The sequence below is a fragment of the Sarcophilus harrisii genome, chromosome 3 (genome assembly GCF_902635505.1).
Source record: "Sarcophilus harrisii chromosome 3, mSarHar1.11, whole genome shotgun sequence".
NCBI classification, from domain to species: domain Eukaryota; kingdom Metazoa; phylum Chordata; class Mammalia; order Dasyuromorphia; family Dasyuridae; genus Sarcophilus; species Sarcophilus harrisii.
In genome coordinates, this window is record NC_045428.1 from 10,754,661 (window position 1) to 10,777,174 (window position 22,514).

At 41.9% G+C, this 22,514-nt stretch overlaps 1 protein-coding gene across 1 annotated transcript; it reads left to right on the forward strand.

Moving 5' to 3' along the window:
- The first annotated feature begins 6,005 nt into the window (after positions 1-6,005).
- On the forward strand, positions 6,006-16,456 carry LOC100932187 (fetuin-B). Its single transcript, XM_031957528.1, has 7 exons — positions 6,006-6,342; positions 10,847-10,957; positions 11,482-11,569; positions 12,780-12,952; positions 13,315-13,416; positions 14,066-14,149; positions 15,856-16,456. Exons 1-7 carry the CDS (start codon positions 6,115-6,117, stop codon positions 16,198-16,200), a joined length of 1,131 nt encoding a protein of 376 aa, XP_031813388.1. The 5' UTR covers positions 6,006-6,114; the 3' UTR covers positions 16,201-16,456.
- Positions 16,457-22,514: the final 6,058 nt, after the last annotated feature.

A 22,514-nucleotide genomic window follows, 5' to 3' on the forward strand; every position in this document is an offset into this window, starting at 1 on the left:
TTATTCATTCATTTGCTTATGAATAGCTTTAAGAATTGAAGATTGTTGGATTACATTCCTCCTGAGCTTCCTCCAAATTTAAGCTAAATTGTCTGGACCCAGAGGTTACTCTTAAGGGAGAGTCTTTTTTTTTAATTAAAGCTTTTTATTTTCAAAACATATGCACCTATAGTTTTTCAACATTAACCCTTGTAAAATCTTGTGTTCTAAATTTTCCCCTCCTTCCCCCATCCCCTCCCCTAGATGGTAAGTAATCCAATGTATGTATATTCATTAAAATATGTTAAATCCAATATATGTATACATATTTATACAATTATCTTGCTACACAAAAAAAAATCAGATCAAAAAGAGAAAAAATGAGAAAGAAAAGAAAATGCAAGCAAACAACAACAAAAAGAGTGAGAATGTTATGTTGTGATCTCCCCTCAGTTCCCACAGACCTCTCTCTGGGTGCAGATGGCTTTCTCCCTCACAAGATCAGTGGAACCAGCCTCAATCAGCTCCTTGTTGAAGAGTCATGTCCATCAGAATTGATCATCACATATCTTGTTGCCGTGTATGATGATCTCCTCGTTCTGCTCATTTCCCTCAGCATCAGTTCATATAAGTCTCTCCAGTGTTTCTGAACTCTGATTGTTTCTTATAGAACAATAGTATTCCATAGTATTCAGATACCATAATTTATTCAGCGATGGGCACCCACTCAGTTTCCAGTTTCTCGCCCCTACAAACAGGGCTGCCACAAACATTTTTGCACATGTAGGTCTCTGTCCCTCCTTTAAGATCTCTTTGGGATATAAGCCCGGTAGAAACACTGCTGGCTCAAAGGGTACACGCAGTTTGATAACTTTTTGAGCATAGTTCCAAACTACTCTCCAGAATGGCTGGATCCATTCACAGTTCCACCAACAATGTATCAGTGTCCCAATTTTCCCACATCCCCTCCAACATTCCGCTTTATTTTTCCCTGTCATTCTAGCCAATTTGACAAGTGTATAGTGGTACCTCAGAGTTGTCTTAATTTGCATTTCTCTGATCAATAATGATTTCGAGCGCTTTTTCATATGACTAGAAATGGTTTCAATTTCTTCATCTGAAAATTGTCTGTTCATATTCTTTGACCATTTATCAATTGGAGAATGGCTTGATTTCTTATAAATTTGAGTCCATTCTCTCTATATTTTAGAAATGAGGACTTTATCAGTACCTTAAGGGAGAATCTTACCCCAGTGAACTCAGGCTCCAGTTGTGTTCTGATTTAAATAAGTCTTACACGTTGTCTCAAGCACTTGAATAGTGGGCAGCCCTCCCTTCTTTGCCAGGTTGAGATTTTTTTCCCTGTTGCCTCTGGGTCTCACCCTGCTGGGAACCAATAATAGTTATAGAAGAGTAATATCTGGCCTTTATCTAGCAGGGGTCCCCAAACTTTTTAAATAGGGGGCCAGTTCACTGTCCCTCAGACTGTTGGAGGGCCAGACTATAGTAAAAACAAAAACTTTGTTTTGTGGGCCTTTAAATAAAGAAACTTCATAGCCCTGGGGGAGGGGGATAAACATCCTCAGCTGCTGCATGTGGCCTGCAGGCCGTAGTTTGAGGACCCCTGATCTAGTACATTACAAAAATGCAGGGAGAAAGTCCATTTATTATACCCATTTAAAGAAAAAGAAATTGAGTCACAAAGTCATAGAATGTCAGCAAACTGTGGTCTAGCCGTCACCTCAACAAGAATCCTTTCCAAAATAGAATTTGCTAGTGGTCATCTAGTCTGTCATTGAAGAGGCCATTCCATGAGGATGAATCCCTCTTCATCTCTGGCAGCCATTCCATTTGTCAGTGACTTTGATGATCAAGAAATTTTTCCTGACGTTGCATCTAAACCAGATTTTTGTTATTTCCCCCCATTGTTTGGGTTTCTTGATTATTAGATTGGTGAAGGTGATGGGAGGGTGGATCCCAAGCAGGTAAGATGGTAGGCATCCTGTGCACAAGTGTAGAGTCAGAAGCAGAGTCAGAGCTGGAAGTAAAGTCAGGATTAGGGTTAGAGCTAGGACAAAATGGAAGACCTGGCTGGCTGAAATGGAGTCCAGAAAGGGAAGTAAGATGTATAAAGTATGGCAAGGTGAATTACAGCCAGATTGTAAAGAGATTTAGAGTCTGCATTTTATTCATGAGGAAATAGGGAACCACAAGAGCTTCTTGAATGAGGGAGTGACCCGGTCTGACTTGGGCTTTAAGAATATCACTTTGTCAGCTGGTCAGATGGATGGAAGATAGGATTGAGGTGAGGTTAGGGAACAAGGATGAGGCTGCTGCAATTGTCCAGCTAAGGAGCTAAGAAGGGACTGAGTTAATGTCTGTTTTTGAATAGGAATAGAGTCATGGGCTCCTAGCATACTAGATTTAGGGCTGATACGCACCTCACATCTCAGCTATCCCCCTCCTCCCATTTTACAGAGGAAGAAACTGAGGTTTAGCAGTTAAGTGACTTGCTCTGTACACCCAGGTGATCTTGGCAGAACAAAGATTCGTATCAGACTTGGGGACTCATAGTGTAGGGAATGGGGGAGCAGTAAAGGGAGAGGGAAGAGTTAAGGATGCTTCAGATAAGCTTAGACTTGCCCTGAAAGCCCTGACCCACTCAGGTGTTGGAAGGCCAGGCCGTGCTTAGGGATCTAGGACCTTTCAGCACTCATGGAGTGAACGTGGCAATTAATCAGGTTCTCTAGATGTGCACACCTGCTTTTTTTTGGCCATGGTCTTGGCCAACTATGACCATGGGGCATGTGTGGTGACCAGTAGGTAATGGAACAGGTTTCCATGGATGGACCACGGGCTTGCTGAAGTTCTGGCCATCAATAAAATGATGCTGGAGACCCAGGTTAGCCCCATGTTCACTGATCTTTGGCCATCTGAGGCTGGAAAGCCTTGCCTGGGCAGAAGAGGGGCAGTTGTGGAGCTGAGTGGGTGTCTATTGGTTTTTCTCAGAGAGTTAATGAATAATACCCACAGTTGTGTGATGACTTAGCTTGAGAACATCAAACAATCATGATGCCAGAGTCAGGACAGCTGCCCCTTGACTGAATGTCAGGTGGCTTTCCCGTCATGGTGGGCCCTCAGAGTCCTGTGTGACCTGGAGGAAGTAATTCTGTCTGAGCATCTTCTGAGATCCCTTTTAGGGCTGGATCTCAAATCTGGTGACAGGGAATCTGGGGGTATAGACACACCACATTTTGCTGTGATGACTGGCCCTTCCAATCACAACAAATGATTTCCATCAAGTCAGTCATGAGCTCTCTCCTCAGTTACTGCATTAGCTCCTCCCTACCTCCCCTCCCTTCAGTCTTACCCCTTTCCAATCCCTCTTCCACGTAGCTGCCATATTCCTAAATGCAAGTTTGATCATGTCACATTTCTGCTCAAGAAAGTTTAGCCTCTCTTTCCCCCTGAGATAAAATCCAAACTCCTGTTTTAGCATTTAAACTCTTATGTTCTGACTCCAGTGTATTTTGAGACTGAATAAGATATCAGTCTCTTTCATAAGGGTTTTTAAATTAGCCAAACTGTCATTCTAGGCCTTGGGTGTAAAAATACAAGAAAACAGCCCACCTCTCAGGACAGTTTTGTTGGGCTGATGCATTGAGGTGTTGATGATGATGGACTGGACCAACCATTGCACTGGCAGAGGAAGCCTCCCACCCACAAAAGAGAGGGAAATCAATGCACAGAGGGGGAACAGAGTGATTTTGGGTAAAATTTCTGCTTTACAAAATTAATCTTCCTGTGACCTTTGAACCTGGGTGTACTCAGGGCAGTGGGGGATACAAACCAAATTAGGAACATTTGGATTTTGGGACCAAAATTAGAATATGTGACTTGACAATAACAATAGACACTAATAAAAATAACAGGACATTTATGAAGGACTTACTAAGTGGCAAACATAGCAGTAATATCCATAATTACATCTTCTTTTAATAATGATGACCCACTGACAATTAACATCACAAAATCATATCATTCTCTGAAAATAATAGGACAGAAAGAAGATCATGTGGGAGACAGTATGTGTATTAGAGAGCAAACTTCAAAGTCAGGAAGACCTGAATGCAAATGCCTTCTATGACATCGACTAGGTGACTTTGGACAAGTCACATGACTTTTCAATGTCCAAGGCAATGTTCTACATTGGAAGAAGAACTTTCTCCAACAGGAGTTCTCCATACAAATGAAATCAGTTTTTGTCCAAATTTTTTTTTTAATGTAGATGGATGGTGATAGCAAGAGAATCCTAAGTTATCAGATATTGAACACCCACTATGTGCTAGGTACCATGCTAGGTATTAGGGATACAAACTCAAACAAACTTTTCCAGTCCTCATTGGTTTCAATTAGTCCACAATTCCTGAACACTTTTGATTTGATTCCATTTTTCAAGTATAGTCAGGAACCTACTATGTGCCAGGTACTGGAGATGGAAATAGAAGGCATAAAGCAATTTCTGTTTCAAATCCACCCTTTGAGAGTTTGTATGTTTCTCTTAGACAAGGTGGCTTCCTAACTTTGAATTTCCTGAGTTCCCGTATGGCACAGAGGTCATTTCCTTTTCTCTAGAAGGATAGTATAGGTTGGTTGGGATACATAGTTCAAGAAGGATGTTGATAATCTAGAAAGTATTCAGAGGCTGGTAATCAGCATGGTGAAAGGCCTGTTTCATAAGAGGAATATCTAAAAACCCTGCAAATGTTGAGTTTGGAGGAGCAAAGGTTCAGGAGATACTCCATGTCACCACATAGAAACATGGTGCCTCACCAGATCCTGCCATTAAGCACAAGTCTTCCATTCCCTTGGATAGAAACTTGGACATTGTACCAAAAGAGCCAAGTCTCCCATCCTTCCATCTCTCATGATGTCTGAAATTCCTTCTTCAAGACCTTCCTCAACCCCTCAGTTCCTTGGTCCCTTAGCTCTGATTTCACTTTCCCCCTTTCTAATCTTGGCCCAGCTGGTAACTCTTAACTCTTTAGTCTCCTCTGCTCTTAACTCTCCTTTCCCATCATCCTCTCACTGTTCATCTTTTGCCAAGTTCCAGTCTCTTCTCCTTCTCCTCTTTCTACTGACTTTCAGCTTCGTTGGGCATCCATCCCTTCCTTCTCCCTGAGATCCAGCCAAGCTGACTTCCTCTCCGTTCTCTCACATGAGGTACTGCATGTCTTCTCTCTGGGACTTGGCACTGAAGGGCCCCATGCCTAGAAAAACCCCTCTTATCACCAATCCCCCCGGGATGCAGCTGAAGTACCATTTTCTTCATGAATCCTTTCCCAAATCACTGACTGCTTGTGATCCATCCCCCAACCATTCGGCCTTTGTTTTCCCTATATTTATCCCATATATATATACATCACACACACACACACACACACACACACGTATATCTATATCCTTACACAAACACATACATATACACGTACATATGCCATTCTAATGTAAACTTCTTGGGAATAGGAATTGTTTCATTCCTTATTTCTGTACACCCGGTAACTAGATCAATACCTGGCACATTATAGGGATTTAATACATTCTGGTTGTTTGATTGGCTGGAGTTACTGGGTTCCTCGTCCCTGGAGGTCTTTCAGCAGAGGCAGGAAGACTGGTTATTGGGTCTCACTTAGAAGAGATGCTTGTTCTGGTCAAGGTTGGGTCATCTGGTTTCTGTGGACCCTTCTACCCTATGAGATTCTGTGAGAACCTGGGGAAAGAGCCAGAATCTAATGAGTTCATTGGCAGGCACTTGGGGTAAATGGCTTGCTTTGACTTCTTGAGTAATCCCTTTGGAAAGGGTTGGGAAAACAGAGTTTATTAATCAGTGATTAATAAGTGGAGGGGAGCCCAGTCATAAAAATTAAGTGGAAACAAGGGCTGAACTGCCCCCAACTTAGTAAGGTGCTTGTCAATCATTGATTCAATTTATCGTTTGCAAGTTTCAACGTAATATCCTGGACTCTCAGTCATCAAAGGTCAGCCTTGGATTCAGGGGATAAAAGGGCTTAAAAGTGAAATTTGGATCTCTGTTAGCCTCCCATTGTTAGAGACTGAGGCAGCCAGTCCAGCAGGATGATCCTCACTCTCTCCCTGGGTCTCTTGGTCCTGGTGCACTGTGGCTGGAGTGTATCTCTCCCAGCTCAGGTCCCCCTGACTCGTCCTCTCCTCCTGGAGCCCAGCTGCAATGACTCTCGAGTGTTGTCTGTGGCGGGCCTTGCTTTGGAAAAGATCAATGAAGACCGGAAAGAAGGCTACGTCTTCAGACTCAATCGAGTGGCTGATGTCTTAGAACATCATCAGGTAAAAATTGGTGTTTATTAGGGAGTGGGGGTGGCGGGGTGGCCGTGGGGACAGTAGGAACCTTGTCCATCTGCTCACACTGTTACAGCCAAACAAACAGCTTATCTTCCTGAAATGGCCGTCCATCTCCTACCTCCCACTATGATCTTGCACAGGTTATCTCCCATGTCTGCCATGTACTACTTGCTCAGCTTTATCTCTTTGGCTTTCTTCAAGGCTCAATTCAGTTGCTAATTAGGGTAGATGGTGATGAGCCTTTGGGGATACTCTTAATCCTTCCCCTTTTTGTTTTCATTGTTGGTCCAGACTTGTGATTCCATTGAAGTGGTTGGGAACCCTCCCCTCATCCAGGCAGATCAGCAAATCCTAATTTTAGGAAATCTCCTAGAGACCCTAAGATTTAAGGTGACTTGTCCAAGACCGCACACACCATATTCCACTAAGAAAAGACTCAACAACTGGGTCATTCTTACCATTCAAGTCATTAGTCCTTTCTTTAGCCCCTACACCATGTTGTTTCTGGAGCTGATAGTCATTTCTCTGCTTACATGTTGCATCCCAAGGAGAATGTAAGTTTTTTTTTCTCTTCTTTTATTTTAAATGTATTTAGTATTTTATTTTCTCTTAGTTACATATAAAAATAATTTTAGCTTTCATTTTCAAAACCTTTGAGTTCCAAATTCTCTCCCTTGCTCCCTCCTCACCCCATTCCCCCTCATTTAGAAAGCAAATAATTTGATATAGGTTATACATGTGTTGTGAAGCAAAACATCTCCATAATAGTCATGTTGTAAAAGAAAACATAGACACCCTCCCCTCCCAAATCTCTCAATAAAAATATACTTTAAAAGTACTCCTCAATCTTTCTTCAGACATCATCAGTTCTTTTTCTGTACATAAACAGCATTTTCCCTCATAAATCCTTCAGAATTGTCTTGGATCATTATATTGCTGAGAATAGACAAGCCATTCACGGCCAATCAACTTATAACATTGCTGTTACATTGAACACAGTCCATTTCACTTTGCATCAGCTCATGAAAATCTCTCCAGGTTTTTCTGAGGGCATTCTTCTCATCATTTCTCATAGCACAATAGTATTTTTCATAATCACATACACAATTCTTCAATTGATGAGCATCGCCTCTATTTCCAATTCTTTGTCACCAGAAAAAAAAAACTACTCAAAATATTTTTGTAGATATGATTTCTTTTCCTGTTTGTTTTTGTTCTCTTTTTGGATACTGACTTAGTAATGACATTTCTAGATCAAGGGTGTGCATGATTTTATAGTCCTAAGAGCATAGTTCCAATTTGCTTTACAGAATAATTGAATCAATTCACAACTCCACCAACCATGCATATTACGGCTCGTTTCCCCCATATCTCCTCCACCATGTCATTTTCCTTTTCTGTCCAATTAGCCCCAATGTGATAGGTATGAAAAAATAATTTCTTCACAATTGTTTTAATTTTCATTTCTTCCAGCAATAGACAGAGCATTTTTTTCCATTTGATTACTTCATCTGAAAACTGTTCATAACTTATGAACATTTGTCAATTGAGGAATGGATCTTATTTTTATAAAATTTACTCAATTCTCTATGTTTGAGAAATGAGGTCTTTAACACAGAAGTTTGCTTCAATTTTTTTCATAGTTACTATTGCTAATTGCATAGTTACTATTTGCCTCCTATCCTATCCTACACACACATTTATTCTCTCCTCTCTCTCTTTTCACCCTGTCCCTCCTCAAAAGTATTTTGTTTCTGTCCTTTTTGTCATCACACTCCCTTACCCCCTTCCCCTCCTGCTTTCCTGTAGGGTAAAATAGAGCTCTATACCCAGTCGAGTGCGTATGTTATTCCCTCTTTGAGTCAATTCTTATATCAGTAAGTTCACTCACTTTCCATTTCTTTCTCCCCTTTCCCTCTATTGCAAAAGCTTTTTCTCACATCTTTTGTGAGCTCATTTATCCCATTCTAATTCCCCCTTTCCCTTTCTTCCATCTTTTAACTTTATTTTTTTAGATATCAGCTCTTCATATGCAACTCATACATGTGCCCTCTGTCTATTTATACTCCTAACTTCCATTAATAATGAGAAAATTCTTATGAGATACAAGTATTGAGGCAGCCAGTCCAGCAGGATGATCCTCACTCTCTCCCTGGGCCTCTTGGTCCTGGTGCACTGTGGCTGGAGTGCATCTCTCCCAGCTCAGGTCCGCCAGACTTGTCCTCTCCTCCTGAATATAAATTGGTTAACATTCTTAATTCCTTTTTTATTTTCCTTTCCTATTTACACATGGATATTCTTGAGTCTTGTATTTGAATATCAAACTTTTATATAGCTTTGCTCTTTCTTTAAGGACCTTTGAAAGTCCTCTATTTCACTGAATAGCCATTTTCTTCAACAATTGTACTGTTTTGCTGAGTAGGTGATTCTTGGTTGCAATTCTAGCTCCTTTGCCTTCAAAATATCATATTCCAAGCTGTCTGATCCTTTAATGAAGAAGTTGCTTACACTTGTGTTATCCTGACTGTGGCTCCATAATATTTGAATTGTTTTTTTTTCTCACTGCCTGCAATATTTTCTCGTTGACTTGGAGCTCTGGAACAAGCTCTGGAATTATGATAAAATATTCCTGGGAATTTTAATTTTGGAATCAGTTTTAGGAAGTGGTTAGTGTATTATCTATTATATACTCTATTTCTGGAATATCAGGGAAGTTTTCCTTGATATTTTCTTGAAAGATAAAGTCTGGGCTCTTTTTTTGATGATGGCTTTCAGGTAGTCTAATAATTGTTAAATTATTTCTCCTATATCTATTTTTCCAGTCAGTTGTTTTTCCATCAGATGTTTTACATTGTCTTCCTTTTTTTGTTCTTTTGGTTTTGCTTTATTGTTTCTTGATTTCTAATAATGTCATTAGCTTCCATTTGTTCAATTCTGATTTTTAAGGAATTATCTTCCTCAGTGAACTTTTGTATCTCCTTTTCCATTTGGCTAATTCTATTTTCAAATAATAGTTTTTTTCTTTTTCCCCTTAGTTGCATATCAAGAAGGTTTTTAGCATTCATTTTTTCAGGGTTGAGTTCCAAACTTTTCTCCTCTCTCCTTCTTCTGGAAATAGTAGGCAATTTTATATAGTTTATACATATGAAATCAAATAAAACATTTACATATTTGTCACAATCATGAAAGAAGAAACAGATCAAAAGAAAAAAGAACAGAAGAAAGAATGAAATGAAAACAATATGCTTCAACCTGCATTCAGAGTCTACCAGTTGTTTATCTGGATAGCTTTTTCCTTTGTGAGTCCTTCATATTTGTCTTCAATCATTGTCCTATTGGGAAGAGCTCAGTCTGTTATAGCTGATCATCACACAGTGTTGGTGATACTGTGTACAATGTTTTCCTGGTGTTGATTATTTCACTTTGTACCAATTTGTACAAGTCTTTCCAGGTTTTCCTGAAATCTGTTTGTTCATCATTTCTTATATCTCACAATAGATTCAATTACATTCTTTCATCACAGGTTATTCAGCCATTCCCTAATTGGTGGGTATCTCTGAAATTTTCAATATTTTGCCATCATGAAAAGTGATGTTATACATATTCTTGCATTTGTAGATCTTTTTCTGTTTTTATGATCTCACTGGGATAGAAACCTAGTAGAGGCATTGTTGGGTCAAAAGGTACAGGCAATTTCGTTGGTCTTTGGGCAAAATGGGTATGCCTCTATTTGGGCATAATTGCTATGCAGTATGATTGAATCAGCTCACAACTCCACCAATGATGCATTAGTGTCCCAATTTTCCCATATCCTCTCCAACTTGTTTTTGAATCACATTGGCCAATCTCATAGGTATGAGGCAATATTTCAGCATTGTTTTAATTTGCATTTCTCTAATCAAAAGTGATTTAGACCACTTCTTCATGTTTATAAATAGCTTTGATTTTGATTTTGATTTCATTTTAAAAGTCTCAATTCTACTTTTTAAGGAGTTTTTTTCCCAGTGATTTTTTGTGCTTCTCTTTATATTTGGTCAATTCTGTTTTTTTAAGGCATTCTTCTTTTCATTGGCTTTTTGTTCCTCTTTACCACTGGTCTAATCTCTTTTTTTCTTTGTGAGGGTGGGTTTCTTATAAAGTTCTTTATTAGTTTTTCAAGATTTTCATGATTCTCACTCTCATTTCTCTTCCTAATTCTCTTTCTAAGGGTAGATTAAGCCTCTCAGACTCCTCCTTGGCTTAATCTAGTGAGGGCCATGGGTGGGAAGTCTTCTTGGGCAATGGTGGTCAATGCCAGGGCTATCTCCTTACTGAATATGACTGGGATTATCCTTCCCAATCTATCCCATTCTCAGTTGCTCCATGGAATGAAACTTTAGAGTTTTACAGCTGTCCTTCATTCCCCGAACCCAGTTCTTCAGATCCTGGCACAACGTTGCCTGTCCTGGGTGGGCCATGCATGAAACCTCTCTTATTTCCCTCCTCACAGGAAGATTTAGGCTCCGTGTACTACCTCACCCTTGATGTGTTAGAAACGAATTGTCACGTGCTCAGCAAGAAACACTGGAAGGATTGTAAGATGGTGCTGCCGCACTATTCAGTAAGTGTTTATTCTCAGTGAATTCAGAGAGAGGAAGGGGAGAGGGGCCAAAGGAAAATGAGTCTCTGAGTTTGTTTTGTTCTGAAAAGCCTCGAGCTCTTGTAGAGAAAGTTGATTTGGGGGTCAGACTTGGTGAGTTTTACTACTCACTTGCTATATGACATTGAATAAATCTATTTCTTTCTTTGGCCCTCAGTTTTCCCATCTGTAAACTGAGGGTGGGTAGGAGGGTGAACTGGATAGGCTCCAAAGTACTTCTGGCTTTGTAAATATTTCCCTTGTCACTTAGATGCATGCCAGTAGAATCCCATTGTTTCACAGTATGTTTGATCCTCATTCCCTATAATTGAAAAAATACTCCATACTGATTTCTTTCAGTACAGAAAAAGTCTCCTTCCATATCTTGCCTTCTCATGATCTCTCCCATTAAAATGTGTGAATCTTCTTGGGATAAAATTGTGGAATGAGATGCGGACACCATCTTGTTTTCTCGGCAACTATAACACTAATGTGTTTGACCCTAGGTTTATGGCCGGTGCAAAGCCATATTTTATGTTAACTTGCCAAGAAGAATTCTCTACTTAGCTGCCTATAATTGCACCGTTCGTCCAGGTGAGGTATTTTTCCTTTGATTGGTCTGTTGAATTTGTTTTTAAGTTTTATTGCTTTTAATACCACAAATCATTTCCTGAAAAATGAAAACAAAATTCTTCTTCCCTATGTATGCTATGGTTCATCTTCCATTCAGCTTCCTAACTGATCTTCCTAAAGCATAGATCTCATCATGTTATTCCCCTATTCAACAAACTCCTTTTACCTCGATTATTCTTTTTACCTCCTAAATCAAAGCTCTATTTGACTCTGGAACACCTCCATAAGCTGGTACCTTCCTACCTTTCCCATCTTCTCACACCTCCATGTGTCATTTCCTCCCCACTGCTCCTTGTATAGGACATGCCTAATTTCATATCTGGCTCTCTCTCCCTCCTCCACCAGGCTCCTGGTTCCTTGATTTCCTCCTAGTCCCAGCTCAGTTCTCTCCTCCTGCAGGAAGATTTTATCTTCAATTCATCTTGTGCTTATTTTATATGTACATGGTTGTTTGTATGTTGTTTGCCTTAGAAGATGGTGAAAGCCTGAGGATGAGGGACAATATTCTTCCTCTATATTCCCAAGGTTCTCATCACGGTGCTACCACACAGCAGGCACTTAAATGCTTGTTGGCTTGATTTGAACCACAGCACTTGTCTAATTTGAAGGCCAGTGCCTCAGTCCAGCAGAACAAAGGTCCATGATCAGCCCACTAACTTTAAGCAAAACTCCTAACCTACTGAGACTGACAAACCTGGGCCATTGCATTTGTTAAATGCAAATGTTGAGCTTTTCATTCATGAATTCCCATGGAAATTTATCTTACACAGTTCACTGGTCTGTGAAGTTCCTCCTGAAACCTGATCGTCCACCCCCAGAATTAATCATCCTTCCAGACTTTAGGTCCTCTGCAAAGACAGGATGAGCATTCCCTCTTCACTTTTACCTTCATCTCTGATCTAAATCTTAATGTCTCTTTATCGAATCCCTCAGCAGAGCAGAAGGTCCCTGAGGGTATCTGCAGTATCTGGGGAGCAGAAATTTTATTTCTGGGGATTTTGCTTGAACCTGGTGACTTGTTTTGTATATAACAGGCTTCTTGAATTGGAAAAAAGAATTTAGTGTATTGAAACTTCCCCAGCTACCTAATGTAGTGCAATAACATGATGTGTGACTCTCTGACTTTAAGAGCACAAAGAAATTTGTTTTTCTCTATTTGCTTAAAAATCAGTTTCTACAGAAGACATGGTCAGACTCTGCCCCATCTGCCCTGTGCTCATTCCCACCAACAGCTCAGATCCAGGAATTTTACAAACCGTTAGTGAATCTCTGGAAAAAATCAATGAGGAGAGTGCAGTGGGGAAGAAATTTTATCTCTTCCAAGTCACCAGAGTTTTTACCCAGGTAAGTTGGAGGCTGTTCCCTGGCCCATTTTATCTGCTACTCTAAAAGTTGGAGGGAAGATTCTCTCTCTCTCTCTCTCTCTCTCTCTCTCTCTCTGTCCTGGGATGATCTATTACCTCAGGCCACCTTGCAATATGGATTGTGGGGAATTAACTTTCCCCTAACACAGGGATGGGGAATCTCCAGCCTTGGGATTTTTATTTACATAATCAGCTTCAGGTCTGCAGAAGCTGAAAGCTGATGTAACCGTCCCCTGCTTGGGTTCTACAAGTTAATAATCATCTCCCCTCCTGACTTATCCCCATTCCCCTGCCTCTCTACACCTTCTCTTTCCCTTGCCTCCTTTCCCTTCCTCCCTCCAGTGGATAATGGGTCCTTCCCTCCTCGTGGAATTCTTAGTCACTGAGTCACCCTGCACCAAGTCACTGCCTGAACAATGTCTGCCGCCACCTGCTGATGCCCAGGTAAGCTCCTGCCCAAGGATTCTCGATCTTCTCCCCCAGGGGTTTTAGCACAAAATTGGCTAAATCAATAAAAAAAAGATCTTTTAAACGGTTTGGGGCCTTCCAGGACCTGGTATTATCTGCTGCGATGTTCTCTAAGGTTGAAGAGGTAATTTAGCCTCCACCAGAGCTTTAATGAAGTGCTTACTGTGTACCAGCCTCTGAGCTCAGAGCCAGAAGCACAAATGGCAGCAGAACCAAAGTCAGCGTCTGTCCTCAGGGAGCTTTTGTCCCAGTGGGGGAGGACAGCAGAGAAGGAGGTCGGGGAGAGGCAGAGAAGGAAGGGCCTGGGATCCGGGACCCCGCGCAGGCTGGGCTTGTGGCTGGCGTGGGCTCCCTCCTTCGGAAAGACCAGGCAATGGAAGGGAGAACCTCAAGGGACATTGGGTACTGCCAGAGGGTCATGGCTTTGGGGGGAGAGGGTTGGGGGTCATCCCAGAGAAGCTCTAGAAGGAGATTCAGGAGGGTAGCTGGGAGAAAAATGAGGAGTACTGGTCTATCCGAGGGGGTTGTGAAGCCCCCTGGGAAGGGCTAGGAAGAGCAGAGGAGAGTCCCTCTTCATTGTGGGCACAGCTCTCCCTAACAATCGCCTATTTCCCCCTTTTTCCAGCCTGTAGGGATCTGCATGGGTTCTGTAAGTCGCAAGGTCTTCCTAAAGCATGTCTCTGGGACGTGTGAATTCTTCCAAAGCCAGGTATTTTTCAGTCCAGTTGTGTGAGCCTTCCCCCAATGGTAGGGAGATGGCCACTCGCCCTCCCTTGTTCCTGCTGCCCACTCCCTCCCCCATCCCTTCTTTGCTGAGGGGGAGACAGTTCTGGCTCGGGCTCCCCAGACAGAGCCCCTGCCACTCATCCCAGTGGACAACAGGCAACCTTTCCCCACCAAAATGGAGAGTGGAAGTCTTGCCCCCACACCCATAGCCAGTAGATGCCCTGCCCCCACCCAGGTGAACAGCAGGTGCCCTGCCCCTGACGTTCTCAGCCAAAGGAACACTAGGCTAGCCCATTTGTGCTCATCTTGGTCCTGCCACTCCCTAACTTGGTGTTCTCCTTGGGCAGGGCACTTAATCTCTCAGCCTCAGTTTCCTCCTGGGTGAGACAAAGATCTCAATCCCCGCTCACCCTTCATCCCTGCAGGACCCAGTCAGAGCCAGGGTGTCCTACAGCTGGTGTACGGGGCTCTCCATCTCCCTGTGATGGCAGGATTAGGAACCCATGGATCTGGGAGCTCCAGGGGGATTTCTTCTAGAAGGAATTCTGGGGGAGGAAACTCTCTCTAACATGACAAAGCAGCACCTGTTTGTAGCTGACTGACCGACTGGGAGTATCCTGACTGTCCCAGTGTACTTTGACTGTCCTAGACTGTCCTGACTATCCAGAAATCTCCTGTCTTATAGTATCTTGATTGTCCCAGAGGGTCCTGACTGCCCAAACTGTCCTGATTGCCTGGGAGTGTCCTGACTATCTGGGAGTCTCCTAACTCTCCTAGAGTGTCCTGACAGTCCCAGAGCGTCCTGACTATCCTAGACTGTCCCAACTGTCTGGGAGTGCCTGAGTGTCTGAGTGTCTGAGACCACTGAGACTTCAGAGGCTTGCTCAGGGGCATGGAGCCAATGTGTGTGGGATCCAGACTGTTCTGCTTCTGGCATTGGTCAGTTCTCTATCCACAACACCGTGGATGCTTTTTAGAATATTGCTGTCCCCAAAGATCAAGCCAGGGACTTGACAATGGTCACATGGGTAATAGGGTCGGGGCAGAATTGGAATCCAGGCTCTCCTGAGTCCATGCTCAGCCCTTAGGCACTGACTACAGCTCTAGGTGCCTGGGTGGATTCCACATTTTCAGAAGGTACTAAGGTTTGCTAGGTCCTTTACACAGTCCGGCTCTTTTGCCCTTCCCAGTACCTTGGACAGCAGTGGCTGCTTGGAGAGCTCTCTGGCATTGAATTTTCCATGTGGGAGGAACATCCCTCCAGAAGGGACTGCAGAGTTGTCCTGCTGGGGACCCATCAGCTTAGAGAGGGTCACCCTCCCTCTCCCCTACATTTGGCATGAGAAAAGACTTTATCTCTCAGTTTTTGAAGCCTTTTTTTATTTGGGGAGCTCTGAAAGTCACACTCTTGAAATCTTTCTTTGAGAGAGCTAACTAGGGGCAGTAGGTGGTACAGTGGATAGAGCAGCAACCCTGAAGTCAGGAAGACTTGAGATCAAATCTTCCCTCAGACACTTAACACTTCCTGGCTGTATGACCCTGTGCAAGTCACTTAGCCCCAACTGACTCAGCAAAAATGCTAAAATGAAGCGGGGGGGGGGGGGAGCACTTAGTAGGCTGGTGAAAAGAATAGGTCCAGGGATGCTCAGGTGGTGAGCTGTGTGTGTTTGAAGGTGTCCCTCTTTTCAGCCAACTTCGGCCCCTGAGAGCCATTCTCCAGAGCACCAGGTTCCACAGAATCTGGCCTCCTCCATGGATGCAGCCCCACTGGAGGGGCTGAAGGGATCTGTCCAGTTTTTACCTGACCCATCTGTAGGGAAGATTGAAGATGAACAGGAAAAGAAACCCCTCCTGACCTTCCCTGCACATGTCAAATTGACTACAGAACCCCTGGGAGAGGTCCTACACCTACCATCCCATTTCCTGCTGGAAAAAGAGGAGCTGCCCATTGTGCTTCCTTTCCCAGAAAAATTCATAAAAAATGAGTGTCCAGGACCTGCTGAGTACCCTAATTCTCTGATTCTTCCACCATGAAAGTAATTTTCCCTCTGTTTCTGTCTCTGTCTCTGTCTCTGTCTCTCTGTCTCTCTGTCTCTCTCTCTCTCTCTCTCTCTCTCTCTCTCTCTCTCACACACACACACACACACACACACACACACACACATATACACACACACATATCTGGTGTTATGCTTGGGACGGAGAGATGGAGGGGAAAGAGAGAGTATCTTGTATCCCATAATTCCATGCTGAGTATAATAAAGTTTTTCCTTTTTTGGCTCTTCTTTAATCTGAAATTATTTTGCTAAACTTTCTGATCATGATGAAGTAACATTACAAATACTTACTGGGTGTGTCCATCAAATTCAGAGCGTTAATTGGACAGTGGGGTGTGGGATACAAGGAGATATAAGACATAGATCCTGCCCTCGATGAGCTCATACCCTAGGAGGGGGGGGGTCATTCAAATTTTGCTTCTATGAACTAGAGATATTTTCAATGAGAATATTCCCGCCAATGATTCGGTTCTCAACCCACTCACATTTTTCCATCTTGCATTGCTCTAGTCAGATCCTCTTGACAATACTCAATAGTCTCCATGCTTGGAGATCTTTTTCCAAGGATCTGAATGTCTTCTTCTAAAGATCCGAATGTCACCTGGGTCCCATGTTGTCACCCGGGTCCCATGTTGTGCCTCTTGGTTAATGCTTTCCCTCATTTCCCTGGATCTTTTCTTCTAGTTGTGCATTGTGTTGACAAAGCTCTTTGTAATACTTCCCACAGCTCTTTGCAATAATGCCCATCTGTCCATTTACACCTACCTAGACTTTGTTTTTGCTGTTTGATTGAGCTGCAACTAAAATTCTTTGGAGTAGAGGTCACAGCCATACAGCACCATGGGAACAACACTGGAGTCCAGAGGAAAGCTTTCTTTCAGGGAGAAAGAACAGGGGGCATTCAAATGGTTGAAAAATCCCCAAATACACTCCATTTGGGAAAGGGAGGTTCAGATAATAACCAGTAGATCAATGAGTGTATATCAAGTCTTTACTGTACACTCAGGCACTGTGCCAAATGCTTATATATATATATAGCTGGAAACAAGGCCACTGTATTCAAGGAGCTGACAGTCTGATGGGGGTGGTGACATGTCTATAATTATGTACAAATAGACTATGAATAGGATAAAAATGAGATAAGCAGTAGAGGGAAGGTACTAGAACTAATCAGGATTGGGAAAGGTTTCTTGTTGAAGGTAGAATTTTACCTGAGAAAGGGAGAGAGAAAATAAATATTTAAATGAAAAGAAAAGGCATTTTTTCTTTTTTAAAAGAAAGTCATGGAGTCAGAAGATAGTTTTGTGGGAGGGGGATGAGTAATGCAGCATAGCTGGATTGTGGAGTGTGGAAGGCAGTGAAAGGGAAGAAGCCAGGAAAGGTGGGGTTAGCTTGGGAAGCACTTTCCAAAACAAAGAGGATATTTTATATTAGGTTCTGGGAGTGAGAACTGAGTGACAGGATGAGAGATACATAAATGTAAAAAGCTAGAAATGAAGAGCACAGGGCTCAAGATTCAGGAGATACCTCAAGGTAGTAGCCAACTCCTCAAATGGTCCAAAAGAATCATCAGTGACAGTCTCCAAAGAGGAGATGGAGGAGGACCCTGGATCAGCCACTGAGACTTGAGGGCAAAGGAGGGATCTGAGTGGAGCTTGGAGGGGATAGCCTGGGCAGTGATGCACTCACACAGTCAGGCAGCACAAAGGCAGAAACTCAAATTCTAATCAAACTCATCTGCAACTAGTGAGAGAGGCCAAGAAATTACCAGGCACTGATTTCCCTGTAAATAACATTGGCACAACACATAAAACATCACCCCAGCTGAGATTATTTGATGATCAGTTGATCGATGCTGTAACAAGAGCCATCCTTGACAGTCTGAGTAGGGAGCAGCTTTAGTCTCCTATTGCCCAATAAGCGAATTGTTTCAATGGGATGTCTCAAACTGGATGTCCCAAGCATGTCTCAGATGTGGTGTGTCTAAAACAGAACTCATGATTTTTCTTCCCATTTCTGTCAAAAGCACCATGATCATTCCAGTCTATTAATAAATAGAGTAAGGCACTATAATTAATCAGGATTGGGAAAGATTTTCTGTGAAATTTTAGCTGAGGAAGAAAGAGAGAGAAAATAAATGCTTAAATGAAAAAAAAAGCTTTTTTTATTTTTAAAGAAAGACACAAAATCAAAAGACACATTGTGTGTTTTCAAATTTTCCCATTTCTGTCAAAAGCACCATAAGCATTTCAGTTCCCAAGTTTGTTGCTTCATCATTACCTTTGACTCTTCCCCCTTCTTCCAATCAGTGGCCAACACTAACTGTCTTTATCTTTCTTCTTCTCACAAAACTATCTCCTTAGTCCAGACTCCTACTGATTCTTGCCTGGATGCAAGAGCTCCCTACAGCCTCCCCATGTCATATGTCTTCTCACCCCAGTCCATGCTCTTGCTGCCGCCAGAGTCATTTTATTTAAGCTCAGGACTACCCCACTCAAGTAACTGTAAGGACTTCCTTTGACCTGTAGGTCTTTAGAGCCCTTGTTGACCCATTTTCAATTGATCTTTCCAAATTTCCTGCATTCTGCAATGCAAGGCTTCTCTGTTCCTTTCCATAAAGCACTGTCTCCCACCTCCATATTTTTGTGCCTACTGCCCTCACACCTAGAACTCCCTCTGTTCCTCCCTCTTGTGTCACAAAGTCCAGTCTTCTTGAGATCCAACTCAAGCAACATTTTCTGCAAGCAGCTTTCTCCGATGTCCTAAATTGCCAGTGACCTCCTTCCCAAACTACCTTATATTTAATGACATGTCTTTTCTAAATTTACCTTATGCTGCATACATTTAAAAAAATTATTTATTGACTCCTTCAACAAGGTAAGAGGGATGGTTTCATTCTTGTTTTTGGATCCCCGGTGCCCAACAAAATGTCATAGCATTCAAAAAGCTCTTCACTAGTACCTGTTAATTGAATTATTAGGGGTATTTGGGGATAATCTTCCTGATTGGTCTTCCTGATGCTGCGTGCGACTTTCTACTCACTTCTCCATTTTCTTTCTCCTTCAATGTCTTTTTCTTCTTATTGCCAAAGCTAACATTTCTAATACAATATTGAATAGTAATGGTGATAGTGGGCAACACTGTTTTACCCCTGATCTTATTGGGAATGCTTCAAGTTTCATAATCTTTTTCTAAAGCTTTTAAGGCTGCTTCACACACATGCACTACTTAGTAATTCTTTGTATATAATTCCAAATTGCTTTCCAGAGTGGTTGAATCCATTCTCAGGTCCACTAACTATGTATCACTGTTCCTGTTTTCTCACATCTTTCCCTAAATCTAAACATTTACCACTTTCTTTTTTGTTATTTTTGCCAATCTGAGTGATGTGAGGCAGAACATCAGAATTGCTTTAAATTCCACTTCCTTATTATTAACTCGGAACTTTTTTTTTCATATGTCTACAGACAGCTTGGATTTCTTCTTTTATGATTGATTGCTCAAGCATGATAATTGTGGAAATATGTAGAGGTAAATTGTACTTGTTTAACATATTGGATTACTTGCTGTGTAGGGGAGGGAGTGGGGAGAAGGAGAGAGAAAAAAATTGAAACAAGGTTTTACAAGGGTGAATGCTGAAAACTATCTGTACATATGTTTTGAAAATAAAAATCTGTCAAAAAAAGGCAATGAGGAAATAAAACTACCTACTCATTGCAAAAAAGCAAAACAACAAAAAACAAAAACATGACTGCTCATATCCTTAAACCAATTATCATCCGAAACATAGCTCTTATTAATGAGTCATTTCTTCATATATTTTAGACATGAGACTTGATCAGAGAAATTTGCTGCAGGGATTTTTCTCCTAATCAGTCAATTCCCTTTTAATCTTAGTAGTAGTAGGAGAAGCAGAAAGAAAAAGAGGAAGAGAAGGAAAAGGAGTGGAAAAGAGGAGAAAGATGAGAAAAAATTGGAGGAAGAGAAGGAAGAGGAGGAGAAGTAAGGTAGAGGAGAAGAGGAGGAAAAGAAAGAAAAGGAATGTGTGTTTGCATTTTCATCATAAACCTGCTCAAATATCATTTTGTAGAAAAAGAAGAATTGTCTGTGAGCAGGAAACCTAGAAACCTTCTATATTGTAAGACAGGTCATGGAAAACACTTTACATTAAATGCCAACTGTTTAGCTTGGCATTAAAACCCTTCACCATGTGAACCCAATAATTTTTCAGGCTTAAGTGATGTTCTAACCAATCTTCCCTCTTTGCTTCTGCCCATGTCCTCCCTCTGGACCTTTGCAGAAGATGTCCCCCATGCTTGAATGCCCTCCCCTTCACCTCCACCATTTAGAATCCTCAGCTTTCTTTAGGGGTTAGCTCATAGGTCCAACCTAATGGTGGGGGAGGGAATAGAAAAAGGGAATAAGTACCTACTATGTGCCAGACACTGTGGTAAATCCTTCACAGTTATCGCACTTGATCCTCACAACCCTGTGTGGGAGGTGCTGTCATAATCCCCATTTTACACCTGAGGAAACTGAAGCAAATAGAGATTAAGTGACTTGCTAGCTGGTTCTCCCTGGCTCTGGGTGTACTATTTGTTCTTTTACCTCTCTTTTCTATTTTCCTTAGCTGTTAGTATGTTCCTCGATTTATTTCAATGTGTATGTGGCAACACCAAGCAAATCTAAACCTTTTGAAGGTAAATTTCCCAATTCCTGGCTCATGGTAAGACCTCTATGATTGGTGGCTGAAATGAATTGGGTCAGATGCCTTTGTGAGCCTCTCTCTCCTTTTCCCTCCAATTTCAAGGGCCTGTCATCAAACTCTTACACTGCTTCCTGTCACAGGCATGGGAAAGAGCATGACTATCCCCACTTTGATGAAGTAAAGTGGGTCCTGGGTTCCTCACTGGAAGGCTGGAGACCCCTCCTGGTCTGAACCCAGAACACATGCAGACCTCCAAAGATCTCTTCTGTTAAAAAAATATTTTAATATAGATGGATGATAATAACTAGAGAATCAAGATATCAGATATTGAACACCTACTATGGTACCATGCTAGGTGTTAGGGATACAAAACACAAACTGAAACTTTTCCATTGCTCATTGGGGTTTGCTCTCAATTAGCCCACAACTCCTGAACACCCTCATTTGATTCCATTTTTCAAGTATAGTCAAGAACCTACTATGTGCCAGGTACTAGAGATGGAAATAGAAGGAATGAAGCAATTTCTGTTTCAAATCCACCCTTTGAGAGTTTGTATGTTTCTCTTAGACAAGGTGGTTTCCTACCTAAGAATTTCCTGAGTTCCCATATGGCACAGAGGTCATTTGCTTTTCTCTAGAAGGATACTGTAGCTTGGTTGGGATGCATAGTTCAGGAAGGACATTGATAATCTAGAAAGTATTCAGAGGCTGGTAATCAGCATGGTGAAAGGCCTGTTTCATAAGAGGATTATCTAAAAATCCTGCAAATGTTGAGCTTGGAGGAGCAAAGGTTCAGGAGATGTTCTATGTCACCACATAGAAACATGGTGCCTCACCAGATCCTGCCATTAAACACAAGCGTTCCATTCCCTTAGTTAGTAACTTGGACATTATATTCAGAGAAACAAGCTTCTCATCCTTCCATCTCTCATGATGTCTCAAATCCCTTCTTCATACCTCCCTTAACCCCTCAGTTCCTTGGTCCCTTAGCTCTGATTTCACTTTCCCTCTTTCTAATTTGGCCCAACTGGTAACTCTTCAGCCTCCTATTCTCTTAAATCGCCTTTCCCATCATCCTCTTACTGTTCATCTTTTGCCAAGTTTCACTCTCTTCCTCTTCTCCTCTTTCTCCTGACTTTTTCACCTTATTGGGCATCCCTCCCTTCCTTCTCCCTGTGATTCAGCCAAACTGACTTCCTCTCCATTCTCTCACAGGAGGTACTGCATGTCTTCTCTCTGGGACTTGGCACTGAAGGGCCCCATGCCTAGGAAAAAAACCCTCTCATCACCATTCCCTCGGGATGCAGCTGAGGTACCCTTTCCATCATGAATCTTTTCCCAAATCATTGACTGCTTGTGACCCACCCCCCGACCATTCTGCCTTAATTTCCCTATATTTATCCCATCTATGTAATATATATATATATATGTGCACACACACATATACACACACATTATACATACACAGATATACACACACACATACACACATATCCCATTCTAATGTAAACTTCTTGGGAATAGGAATTGTTTCATTCCTTATTTCTGTACACCTGGTAACTAGATCAATACCTGGCACATTA

Coding starts and splice junctions, on each gene's coding strand:
- LOC100932187 (XM_031957528.1), top strand. CDS start 6,115: ATGATCCTCACTCTCTCCCTGGGTCTCTTGGTCCTGGTGCACTGTGGC. Junction 11,570..12,779: donor TAATTGCACCGTTCGTCCAG/GTGAGGTATTTT, acceptor CTTAAAAATCAG/TTTCTACAGAAGACATGGTC. Junction 13,417..14,065: donor CGCCACCTGCTGATGCCCAG/GTAAGCTCCTGC, acceptor CCCTTTTTCCAG/CCTGTAGGGATCTGCATGGG.